Consider the following 13,193-nt stretch of genomic DNA (forward strand, 5'->3'; position numbering starts at 1 on the left):
CATGGCCACTTTGGACTCAAGTTTCCAGTCAGTGCTCTCATCGTGCAGCAAACCTTACACACCTCTGTCTTCTGGCTGGAACACGCTGCAAGGCTGCTGAGGACAAGACGTGACAGCCCAGCTCCTCCCTGCTGACAGATAATGCTCTGTGCAACCTCAATAGATGAATCTCTCTAACCACTCCTGGTGTGCCTGGCTCACAGAAGTTCTGTGATACCTTACCAGGCAAAGGAACAGCAGTTTGGCCAGCCAAGTTGCAAAGCCAAAGCTGAAAGTCCAACCCCCTGCCCCATTCTGACACAAAGCAAGCCTAAAATAAATTACTGTTTACAGTTAAATGCATTTAAAAAGCAAATACAATCTTCGTTAAAGCAAATACCCAGAGTATCAGAACTACTCATGAGCCAACACAAGGGAAGCTGTTCTTTAGAGGCTTTCTTCCTTTAAATTACTGGCTTGCAATGTAACTGCACCTGCAGAGTACTTCCACGCCAGCTCCGCTCCACTCCACTGCCGAATCTTCTCAAGAAGCACTATGCTCCATTAGCTTGCTAGCACCCAGAATGGTGCTACTTCACTCACTATGACCTTTTCTCACAGTTGGCTACCAAGAAAATTTCAGGCTTTTGAAAATTCTTTGATAACACCTCTGTAAATACAAGTGAGACCTTGAAGCCTCTCAATTGCAGAGAACCACAACCATTCTCCATTCATTAAGTCAAACAGTTGTGCTGGACTTGTCTGGAGGCAAAATGAAACATGACAGCTCTCGGCAAATGGGTAAGCAAGTCTGAAATTGTTTGAATGCCTGAGTTATTTGACCGTAATTACACATATTATTTCTGCATAAGGAATGCTTTTTAAAAATGAAGGTGTATCAGAAACAACCCATTAGCAGCAATTCTAAGGAACAAAGAGAACCACGTCGCCATCTATGCTACACTGTTGTTCCAAATGTGGGCTTGCTGTCCAGTGTGCAGTGCCAATGTACACACCATGACAAGGTACTTCTATTTAATCACAGAATCTTCAAGGTTTGAAGAGACCTTAAGGATCAGCAAGTCCAACTGTCAACCCAACACTGCCATTGTAACCCCTAAATCACTAAACCATATCAGCTAGCAAGACCTAGATACCTCTTCAACACCTTCAGGGATGGGGACTTTATCACCTCCTGGGTAACCTATCCCAATGCCTGACCACCCTAATGGTGATTTTTTTTTTTTCCTCATGTCTAATCTGGAACATTCACGTGTCAACTTAGGGCTGAATATTTCTTTATTCTAATTTCTGCCAAGCAAGAAGCTAGGTGGTAACACACAACAGGCTGCTAGCTCCCCTATCATCAAAGCTTTATACCATTTATACATTTTCAGCACAGAAATCGCAGATCACTGACTACAAGTTACATAGTTCTCTTATTAACCCTATCTTCTCTTGGGTAAATGATTCTCTTGCTTCTCATGAAAGTTAGTTTGCATGCTCAGCACTTCTCTTGAGTTGGTGGGTTTTTTGAGTCAGTGGACCATGGTGGTGGGAATGTCTTTCCTGCCAGAATTACCTTTTACCCAGTTGGAACTGATCTCCACACAGTTGCTGAGTTGGCTTAGTTGGTTTCTTACTTATCTTGGGAGTTTTGCCAAATGTCCTTGTGGCCTGTAAATTCTGTGTCCTTTGTGCCCACTATCAGTAGTAAATCCTTTGCTAACCCCTACCACTAAACCTAAGATCACTGTAGCATGTCAAGCCCTAAACCTCAACATGGCAATTCTACCGACAAGTAATTTACCTTTCTAACACCTGGACAGTGACATATCATTGTCCAAATACTTGCCTTGGTAGTGGTCTGCTTCCCAGTATGAAAATCCACCCTTGCACACTCAATTTAACACCATCATGCTACCTACACAGGGAACAAAACCTATCTAACAGATGAGAGTAAAGCCTTTGCTGTAGTGTTAAACATTAAAATCCTTTTAACATTCAAAATCTTTGCCATGAAGTACTTCTGCCTATGTAAACACTGGTAAGCACAGAGTGTGGACCTTAGTAAGCTCAGAAGTAAGGTGCCAAGGTTATATAATAGAAGAAAATAGTTTAGAAGAATGGTTTGAAGAGGAGGGTTTTTGTTTGTTTGGGTTTTTTTGTTTGTTTGTTTTTAAGTGAAAAGCAATGAAAAAAGCATTGCTTCATGCCTTCTGTGTGTAAAAAACAGTACCTGCATTAGCCTTATATCACACTCCTGACCACCCATATCACATGTGGATGTCCCATCCCTGGAAGTGATCAAGGCCAGTTAGGATGGGACTTTGAGCAACCTGGTGCAATGGAAGATGTCCTTGCCCAGGGCATGGACTTGGTTGGACAAGATTGTTTCCAAAGGTCCCCTACAACACACACCATTTTCTGATTCTAAATCAACCTGATTATAGGTGATTCATAGACCACTCCTGTTTCTCAAGGAAAATCTTAATGACAGCTTCTTTCTCCTTCCACTGGAGAAGTGGCTCCTTCTCCTGCCACACATACCTGAAACAATTGTTAGCAGTCTCCTCATTTGAACCTACCTTCAGGCCTGGAGTTTTAAGAGAAATTGAAAATTTTTCCTGAACACCCAATGGAGTCTCATGCGTATTGTTTACTGTTAACAAAAGCCACTACTAACATTGAAGTATTTTCATGCAGTTTGCCTTATATACATATATATGCAGTACAAAATACCTTTTCACTAGTTATTAAGCTCACTTATGGAAAACACATATTCGTCCATATATTTATTAGTCAGTTAATGCATCATTAAAGTATCATTATCATTAAATGACAGTCATGAGAAGAACAAAGTTTTAATAATCTGACTTCACTAAAAAACCTCTGCCACAAGTTTTCAGTGTTAGATGGAAAAAGCAGATTATTTTCTGTAGGTACAAATACTTCTACTGGATGTAGAAGGTAATACCCAAGGTGGGTTTTTTTTGATGCAGTTATGTTCTCACCACTGATATGATAAAGCATGGAGCCACAGAAAAAAACAACTGGTAATGTACCTTTAATGAAAGCTTTACTGTCTTACAATAAGTCTAACACCCGAGGCAGCAAATTTCAGAGGAAAACAAGTCTGGAAGTGCCACAGAGGCTGGCTACCCTGTTTCTAGCCAGCAAGCCCCCAGACTGTGCACTGGCATGAGGCAAGGCATTTCCACACTCATGAGATTATCACGGATGTTCTCTGCCACAGAAATAATTTCAAAAATCTGCAACAGGAGAACCAAGATTAAAATGTAATTCCCAAAATGCTTAATTTTGATCAAGCAGATTGGAAGTGCCAATCCAATTAAAAAGCACCATTGCCAGCACTAAACAAAACAAATTTACATAAAGCATGTCCCAGAAACAAAATTCATGCTTTACATGATATTGACAATAATGAAAAATTTAAGAACAACTATGCCACATTAACTATTATCATAGACAAAACAAAAGAGGATGCAGAGGCTCTCATCTCAGCCAACACAGCCAGCCCCAGCTAAGTGCTCTTGCTTGTTCCCCCTCCCATGTGACAACACCAGGGCTGCAGATTTTTTTGTGCACGATACAATGTTACTAGAGAACCTTCTGCACACACCACAAAGCAGGAAGCTGGGTTATTGAAAATTAAAATTGAGAAGTTATAACCATTTCCATGATTTGAAAGAAATAAGATGTGGTGCATTACAGAAAGAAGCATCATTGACTTCTGTACTACGTAACACCTGAGGCTAATATTATTAAAAAGACTAGGATCATGTTAACTTTAGCTGTCTGCAGCCAAGACAACTTTATTCACCTGTGAAACAAAATGCTGCAAGTTTCTAATTTGCCTTTTGTCTCAGAAAGATTTTATTGTTAATGTTGAATATTTGGTTCAGGTTTTTTAATTTTCTTTCTTGTACCCATTCTTCCTCATACTATTAACCAAAATAAGGCATCTGCACAGCAGGAAGAGGTCCTGAGGGAAAATAGGAATTACAATAGAAAATATCCCATGATAAAACCACAGCAATCCGCCTGATATCCACAGAAGGAAATACACTGTGAACAGAATATTTTGTTATCAGAAATATACAAACAGTAGGTAATTTAAGCTTCTCTTATTAAAATCTGAGGTTGGGAAGGAGGAAATCAATGTTTACTATGGGGGTGGGTCAGTATTTATGACCAAGTGCAGCTTGCTTCGGGAAAAAAAATCTCCTAAGAGCCCAAACCAACCACCCACCCAAACAAACACAGAAAAAAACCTAAATAAAAATCCAAACAAAATTCCACACAACAGAAAAGCCCAAAACTTCCAAACTACTTTTCATTGATTACAAAATTAAATTTTCAAAGAGCATCTCAGTACGAACTACAATGAGTCTTGCATGTCACACACACAGTGCATCTGGCAGTACAGCTCTCAGGTCACTGGTGCCGCACTACAAACTATACACATCACTCAGCCATGGAAAAGCTGAGCAAAGGGAGATGAAACAGAATTATCTGCCATCACGGGGTTAGTACACTGTGTGCGTTTTGAGAGCTAGGGGGTTTAGTTTAGGTTTTCCCTGATGCCAGAATTAAAACCAGGCAGAAAAAGTAGTTTCATGGCAGTCAGTCAAAGTATCCTGGGAAGGAATAAACATGAAGACTCTTCAAGGACATCTATCTTGCTCAAGCCAAGATTTAAAGAGTTATATTCCTGTGCATTAGTGTATTCCTTTTAAAAGTTGCATGCATACACACGTATGGCTGTCAAGCAGCATAAGCTGATGCGCTAACTAACATCATACCTTCTGGCCCAGCCCCAGAAACACCACTATTTCAAACAGTCAGGTATCCATAGAAGAGATATTGAGGAAGCACTAAGTCTATTGGTAAACAAATAATTCCACTGTCCCTTTATTTAGCCAAATAAAGCTCAGAGAAAGGGTGAATAAGCAGACACGTGACAAATAACGAAATCATTCACGAGTGCTGCTTCCCCCCAAGCAGCCAGCGGGTGAGCACATCGATTAAGACAGCTCCATCCAGATGCATCTGTACATGCCACATTTGGCAGAGGCCATCATGAGGAATTTCTGCATTTAAAAAAAAAAAAAAAAAGCATCCTGTTTGGGGAATTTCACTGGGGGACAGGGATACTAAAAGCATTTGTCTTAAAATGACAAGAATGCAAAAAAATTTATAAGACTTCAGGCTACTGTAAGCTTTAATATAGGCACAAGAATACCAAAAAAAGCTTTTAAAAAAGCATTTTCTGCACACTGGTATACTGCAGCAGTTTGTACAAAGTGACAATGTGAGATCATCGTAATATTGATGATGATGAATCTGTATAATGACTTGGAAGAATTTTTTTTTAAAGACCATACATTACCAACATTCTGGAAAACACAACACTTGTTTTTTGTGATTCCATTTTATTTATAACATATAGAACAAAAAGCTGGTTAGATAGCTTCAGATAAACATTAAAGAAATCCCACAATTCACCATACAATTATCCAAGTGGTTTGGATAGATGGACAAACATCTTTCAGCATGTAAAGTTTAAAGAAACCATAATAAACTGTTTATTCTTGTTGTCTATATAAGTCAATGTCTATCTCAGCTTCACAGCTATCATGTAGCATCTTGTTCCACAGGGCATCTAGGCTTTGTAAAATAAGTAACTATCTTAAAAGGACATCTGCTCTTCTGGTCCATTAGGTTAGACAAGTTTCTTGTAAAATGAGAAATGAACACTACCTTTCTGTACACCATGATGTTCTCTGAACCTACTCCTTCATCAATCCTGGTCCTTTCTTATCTCTTTTTGAACATTTTTATGCACATGTATCTGTCTCTCACCAAGCCTCACTGGTTGCCTCTTTAGCAAAGAGATGACGAAAACTTCCTCTGTGTACGTTAGGTATAATACCTGTACTGTGCAGCTGGTGAGCTAGATTCACCATTGCTGAACAATGCCCTAGATTTTGTTCCTGGTTTTAAATGGGTGACAGGCAAACTGGAGCCTCAAACCATGTGCATCTGAACCCAAATTCATTTCCTAAATATGCAGCAGTAATTTTACCAGTCTGAAGTTCCACAGACTGTAACATAACTACACCATGCTACTGCCCTGGAAACACCTAAAGACATAACAGGCTAGAAACTGTAACAAGACACTAATGCAATAGCTAGCTCCCTGGAAAGAATCACTGAAGAGGAAATTCAGCTCTTTTCACAGCTTAGCCTTTCATTATGAAAAAAGGAGAACGTTTTCAAGAGTCATGCATCTTCTCATAAGAAGCAACACCTTTGGGACATTCTGGTAAGAAACCTCTGGCCTCTCAGGTAGGTCCTGAGAAGTGCTGCTTTGCTTCTTGAATGAGAAAGTGCTGATAAGCACATGCTCATTTTAGTTCTCATTTAACTTATTTACAAGGTATAATTGAAAAACTAAAGGGTAAGGAGGAGAATTAATTGAGTGTACAGGAGAAAGATCAAAAGAAGCTTAAAAAGCACTGAGAAAGAGGTAAAAGGAAGGAAAGAAAACAACCAACCAAAACCAAATGAGAATTAACTCAGTAAGACTTCAACTCAAAAGCAGTGCAGTGGTACATTTTTCATGCTGCCTCATACAGAGCATTATCAAATCTTTTTAAAGGCCTCCAAATTTCACTTCAAGCTTGCACTAAGAAAACAACTTTTTAAAAGCTGAAGATGCTTATTGTGTGCTAGGTCCCCACACTGACAGGAACAAGACTCACATACAACAAAACGGTCATTACGTCCAATTTCACTAAACAAGGCTGAGCAAGTCAGATTCCTAATTCATTCATATGTACTTTAAAATAAAACTGTCATGTTTTGCCCATGCTTGCTTTCTAAATCCCTTCCTTCTGAGATCTCCTTCTGGCACACATTTCTCAAAATTTTCTTAGGCTGAAACAGCTCCTCCTTAGTCTTTACAGACTGTGGAAGACAAGTACTACATGCACATATGAATACATATGTGTATGTAGTTCAGTGTGAAATGCTGTGAGTCTACACTTGTGTGCAATCTCAGCACAAAACAGCAGCAGTGAGCTTTGCCAAGGGCCAGCCATTCCACTTGTCTGATCCGAATGTCCGCATAAAGCTCCAAAGGGAAATTTAAGCAACATCCGTCAGTTAGAGGAATGCAACCAGCAGACAAGAGGTGCTGAACAGGAGACTACTAATGCATTGGCACAGAAGGGGGCTTTTTGGGAAAACAGCTGGGAAGCAGCAGAACAGGCTAGCATCTGCCCAAGCTGCAGAAACTAATTGTTTCATATAGTATCTGCTAACTGTACTGGAGTTCTGAAACACAGTACTGAAAGCAGCTTTTTGATTCTGCTGCACAAAAATAAAAAAATAAACCATGATCACAACTCTGCAAACCCGAGGTCAAGCACACATTACTGGATGGAAGAGGAAGATGAGAACACAAGGAGATTGTACTTATTAGCATAACAGGGCCTCACCAGCAGATGTAATTGTTGCCCAAACTTTGTTGGCATTAAGACAACGATAGTAAGGCGGGGCTTGATGAGGGATAATGAGATAGTTCACTGTTTTGTAATCTCCACAGTCAGGAGAAGTCAAGCATAAACAGGGAGGTCAACTGTCAGTTTTAAATGAGGTAGAAGGATGATTAAGAGGCAGAGGACCTTTACCTGAAAGTGCAAATTTAAAGAGCCCTTTGGAAAGTTCTTTTAGAGCAAACTTTACTCTGTCACACTCATATTTGGTAGGCTTTTGTTTTTTTACCACTGCATAGGCTTCATGGTTGCAGAAAATGGAGTAAAAAAAGAACTTACCCTAGAACAGACAGCAGCTCTTGGATCTACTAACACTACAAGCAATAAAAGAGCTGATTTTTCAAAAGGCAGAAGAACCAGTTTTGACCTTTCCAGCTTTTTACTCAGGACAGGATGGGAGCACTAGGGAATGCTACCCTGCTATGTAAGCTGTGATGCTGTCTCACTCCCTTCAAAACAGATGCCAGCACCATGTTCTGTTAGCACTGAGCCGTAACACTTCTGTCTGACACCCAAGAAACAGTACACGATGATTCCCCAGAGATTCACTCCCTTGGAATCCCAGGGAATGGAATCCCTAGGAGGTTACAAGGAACCCCCACAGTTCTGTAATGAGTCCTACAACACACACTGAAAAGTGAGAGTCCTAATGAAGCAAATGTATGTACACTCATGAGCAAACACAGTATTTCCTTTTAACAATAGTATCACTTAGATGGAGAACAACCTTTCAAGTATTCACACGTATGCCCTAAAAGACAAACACAGTATGTGCTACTGAAGTTGGGTTTTTCCTCATAAATATTTCTTTTAAAAAATTACAAAACACATTTTTCACTAAACACAATTACAGAAACACCTCTTGAACACAGAAGTAATTTTGTTTATTCTGATATTATCTCTACCATTAAATGAGGGCTGTCATCTTCATTCTTGATTTCTATCTTCAAGAAGTTTTTAAAACAATTAAACACCCTCAGGCTATGACTTTTTACATGCAGGTCAAAGTACAAAGAAGACTTTTTATGAAAATTGTCCAATTAGTCAGTTGACTCATCTAAGCTGCATAAAAATGTGGCGCCACTTTCTAACAACTAGATATCTGAGGGGAAAAATGGAAAACGAATGTACTGCCCTCTGCATTGGTCTACCTACAGCACAGCTCAAGTAAGTTATGGACCGAGGTATGGTTTTGTGTTTGCACAAGAGAAGACTGGCTACAAGTACCTGGTCCATTAACACATTCCTAAATGCTGTGTTACATAAAAATACCTAACTGCATAACATAGCCGAACGAAGTCGCCACACCTGAGTTTTTTAACATTTGTTAAAATGAAGAGGTAGACAATGAACCAGGTTACCCGACCTTCTTGGAATGTTCACAGATATTTCTAATACAGCTCTCAGCTCCTTATCAAAATTATGTCTGCAATGATACTGATCTTAAAATCCTGCCTCTTGCAATGCTGGGGCATGGTAGAAGAAAACTGTGGATCTCCTTTAACATAACGCTCCACTATTTATGGAGCATAAACACTTTTTTTAGTACAGTCCCCAGGCCAAAGGAAGAATGAGGCTCCCAGAGTCCAGTCTCACAATACATCCATGATTACCAAGTGATCAGCTGAAGGTGCTGCCAGGGGCTGGTTGTACTTGACTCTTTCCTCCACACACTCCTGGTACTTTTCTCACATTAAACAGAACTTGTTCGGTATACCTGTGAAAGCTCTGCTGAGAAAACCAATCACCCTAAAAAACTGAATGGAATAAGAGTTTTCTGCTGGGTTAACTTTTTGAACTCAACTGGTCAGTAGCAACACAAGGCAGGCAGCAGAAATACAAGCCTGGAAGACAGGGAGGGAAGCTGAACCAGCTTGCTAGTGGATCAGCTTTAGCTATCTTGTGAAATCTCACTCCGAGAAAGCAAGGACAACTAAAATCTAACACCCATTGAAAAATGAGTACCGTCTCTTAAAGATTAATGAGAAAACCCTCCAGCTAAGTCTTGGAGCAACAGGAAGACTCTGTCTATATTCCTGGACTCAAGACTGTGAGGCTCTTTTGTCAGTGTAACTTCAGTCATACAAGACATGTGGGAACACAAACGTCAGACAGGGAGAGATAAAAGTATATTTAAACTTTCTGAGTCCACACCACTCTAGCTGCAAAACCCTATTGTGTTGACTACACACTCATTGAACAGATTTTAGTAGCCAGGCCCACACTCACTCATGGAAGCAGCTTCTGTGCACTGACGCTTGCCTTGCCCTTATGTGAATTATAAAAGGGGTTCATTTAAAGGAGAACTGACATTAAGAGACAAGTTCTCTCAAGGTGCACAAGGTGAACAGCATTCTCCTATGGCAAAGAACATCCGTGAACAGCTGCTATTACTTGAATAAAGTTTTCTCACAAATGCTTTTGCTGCTCAGAAAGCAAACTCTGCATGAGACAGAGATGCAATGGCCAGGTCTCCACATTGCTTGCATCCTACTCTGCTCTTCCAGCTTCCCTGCAGCCGCATCAAGCGACCAATGCTGGACCTCAGCAACACCACGGACAAGGATAGCTTCTAGTGCAGAAGCTGCTCCCCGTGTCCTGGGGTACTATCAATAGAGGAGGCAGCCCTTGCTCCTTGCAGAGTGCTGTCAAGCAGTGGCACAGCTGAGCGCAGGTTTACAAGGCAACACACCCAAGACCTGTGACTAAAGTTACGGTCCTCGGGCACAAAGCACCTGTAACAAAGTTCAACTCATGACCCGAACGATCATCCCGATGCTTGTTCAGAAAGCAGGCTGACATGTACCAAACGCCCAGGAAACTCTGGGGTAAAGCAGGGCTCGGCAGGTCCCTTTCACACAGGGATACAGAAGGAACGCGCTGCGCGGCTAGAGGGCTGCCACTGCAGTCCGCCCGCTCATCCCCGGTCCTGCTTCCCTTACCTTCCTCCCAAAAACTGAGTCTGTGTCCGAGCACGCACTGCCTTGGACTAGAAGCACAGACGTTACTCAGACGCATCGGGACAGCATAAACAAACTCCGGAGAAGGAGCGTACGCTGCCGAGCATCACCGCCCCGGGAATACACCTCCCGAGGGGCTGCCCGGGCAACCGGCTGGCGCCAGGCGGAAACGCTCAAAGTTGCTGTGGCGTTTCCGAACCGCGGGCAATAGCAGGGCAGCCGTGCTGCGCAACGAGATGCGGCGAGCGCGTGTGCGAGCGCGCGGTAAACAAAGCCCCGCCGGGCAGCCCGCAACGTCCCCGCCCGCCCGGCCACCGCGGCCCGGCCCGCTCCGGGCACCGCGCCCGGCCCGACCCGCACCGAACGGCACCTGCGCCCGCCACGGGGGGCGGCCCAGGCGGCGGCGGAGGCCGCGCTCGCAGGGGTCTCACCCACCTCGTCTCCCCACTTGAGCACGTCCTTGTGGCGGTCGCGCAGGGCGCGGTAGATGTGGAGGAACTGGATGATGCCGTGCCTCCGCACGTGCTCCGCGTACCGCCGCGTCTCCTCCCAGCTCAGCGGCGAGCCCTGCGACAGCAGCCCCATGCCGGCCGGGAGGCAGGGGGGCCGAGGAAGCGAGCGGAGCCGGAGCGGAGCGAGTGCCCTAGTGCGCGGTGCGCTCTTTGCGGCGGGTGCGCTCGGTGCCGCGGCGGCGGGTCCGAGCCCGGCACCGCACGTGACGGCGGCCGCGCGTCAGGCCGTGACTCAGCACTTTCCGCCGGCAGGCGCCGCCCCCGCCGCGCCGAGCGCGGGGCTGAGCGCGGGGCTGAGCGCGGCCTGGCGGCGCTGCCGGCGCTCCCGGCCCCGCGGAGCCGCCCGGGGAGGAGGGCATGGAGCGATGGAGCGTCCCCGGGGAGGCAAATCCGGTCCAGGCAGCGACCGTGAGCGCCGCTGCTCCGAACGCCCGGCCCACGCCCCGGAGACGGGAGGGGGCGCCGCTCGCCTGCGCCAGGCGACATGGCGGCGGGAGGGTGTCCCCCCGCGGGACCGGGCGCGTCTGGCCGGCGGTGTTCCTGCGGGAAAGGGACCCTTGTGGGCCTGAGAGCGCCTGAATAAGGGTCCTGACTGAAAGGCCCCAGAGCACGGACAGTGTGTGAAGGCTGCTGTGTGTATTAGAGAACAGAGCACCGGCATAAAACGCGATGCTCGGAGTGGGTGGAGTGAAATCCAGAGAGGTCGCCCCTCATCCCTCGTAGATCCTCCTCTGCGTCTCTCCGGCTGCGGAATCCACATGTTGTAGTGTCAAGCATAAGCCCAGCTCGTGAAGATGTAGAAAATGAGTTTGTTACCTGGGAGTTGTTGTGGAGGGAATTGCAACAGCATTGTCTCAGGAAAGAGCATGCGGGGACGTGTCAAGGCGGGTGTTTTACATTCAATAAAAAGTAGAAGGAAGGCCTATTAGACTAAGTCATTACTAAATGAAGAGACAAAAGGCTGAACGTAACATGAAGAGAAAGTTTCTCACCGCTGAGAAGCGGAAATTCATCACTCTTGGTCCTACATTATTACAGTCACAAAGCTCATCATAGGCCGCAGGGACAAGCAGGGCTGCTATGTGATAAACCAGTGCTTTGAGAATCAGGTATTTAAATTGTGATATAGACCAGTAATGGATGAAGTCTATTATTAGATATTTCATTAACTGAATTACTGTACTTACAAGAACTGCTCAATTGTCTTTATTCCAGGATATGAGGTGCCTAAAGGATAGAATAAGCTCCCAAGATAGTAGCATAACAAAACTAATATGCATTAGTGGAAGATACCAAATATTAAAGCAAAACTACTCAAAAGTATTTTAATGACGGAAGTTTCTACAGAAAGAGCAGCACTGACAGAGCAATTATACAAACAATTTATAATGAGGGTTTTATTAGGAGCTCATGATTAAAAAAAAACCAAAACAACCTCATGGTTTTGGCTGAAATTGTGCAGGCTGGCCTGATTGAAAGCAGTGCTGTTGATGGTACGGCAGTAGATCTGGAGATGGCTAGTTGTCTTAGTTTGGGGGACAAGAAAGCAATCTTTTCTTCTAACTAAGAAATCCCACAGCCTTTTTTATTTTTGAAACAAGAGGCCAAAAGTCTCACACTTGACAGTGGCAGTCTGATGAGGCATATCTCTCATAGGAAAGCCAAGTTGTACTTTTATTTCAGATCTAAGGGGACAAAGCCTTGCATGTTTGAGAGCAATTGCACCAAATGTCAAGATTCCAAAGTGCCATCATGCTGCCATCCAGCCTCAGCTTTTCCACAGCTTTGACTTAGAGCTGAAACACCTGAGTAGTCCTGGCAGTCCTAGACAACAGCTGTGTTAGCCCCTTTCTTGCTCTTGGGGCAGTGAGCCTGGGTCTGGAGCAAACCTTGTTGAAGCAAATCAAAGTTAACTCTGTCATCATGAATCTGAACCAACCTGTCTATACTGTTTAGGTTCCATGCTCTCAGTTCACTTGGCTGACAGCAAGAGCCCTGTGTAACTTTTCTGAAGAAAAACTTTTCTGGAAGAATTGGGTGTTTGGTATAACTGTAGCTGCTTTGAGTGTGCTAGTGTAAATGCCCTGTAAACAATTCCAGGAACATACACAAAATTTTGAAGTTAAGATCAGTTTTATTATATTGCATGCTGCTGCTAT

The 13,193-nt window shown here is 43.7% G+C and overlaps 1 protein-coding gene across 5 annotated transcripts in view; it reads right to left on the reverse strand.

Annotated features, from left to right (window-relative positions):
• GCLC (glutamate-cysteine ligase catalytic subunit) overlaps positions 1-11,257 on the reverse strand; it is a 36,659-nt gene extending 25,402 nt beyond the window's left edge. For 3 of the 5 annotated variants that reach the window (XM_066314950.1, XM_066314949.1, XM_066314947.1), the window contains exon 1: positions 10,958-11,257. In XM_066314950.1, the coding sequence (XP_066171047.1) occupies positions 10,958-11,107 (150 nt within the window). In that variant the 5' untranslated portion in view covers positions 11,108-11,257. Of the gene's footprint in view, positions 1-10,504; positions 10,738-10,957 lie in introns of those variants that run through there. The other 2 variants (XM_066314946.1, XM_066314948.1) reach the window with 2 other exon arrangements.
• Positions 11,258-13,193: the final 1,936 nt, after the last annotated feature.

Source organism: Sylvia atricapilla, chromosome 3 (assembly GCF_009819655.1).
Source record: "Sylvia atricapilla isolate bSylAtr1 chromosome 3, bSylAtr1.pri, whole genome shotgun sequence".
NCBI classification, from domain to species: Eukaryota; Metazoa; Chordata; class Aves; order Passeriformes; family Sylviidae; genus Sylvia; species Sylvia atricapilla.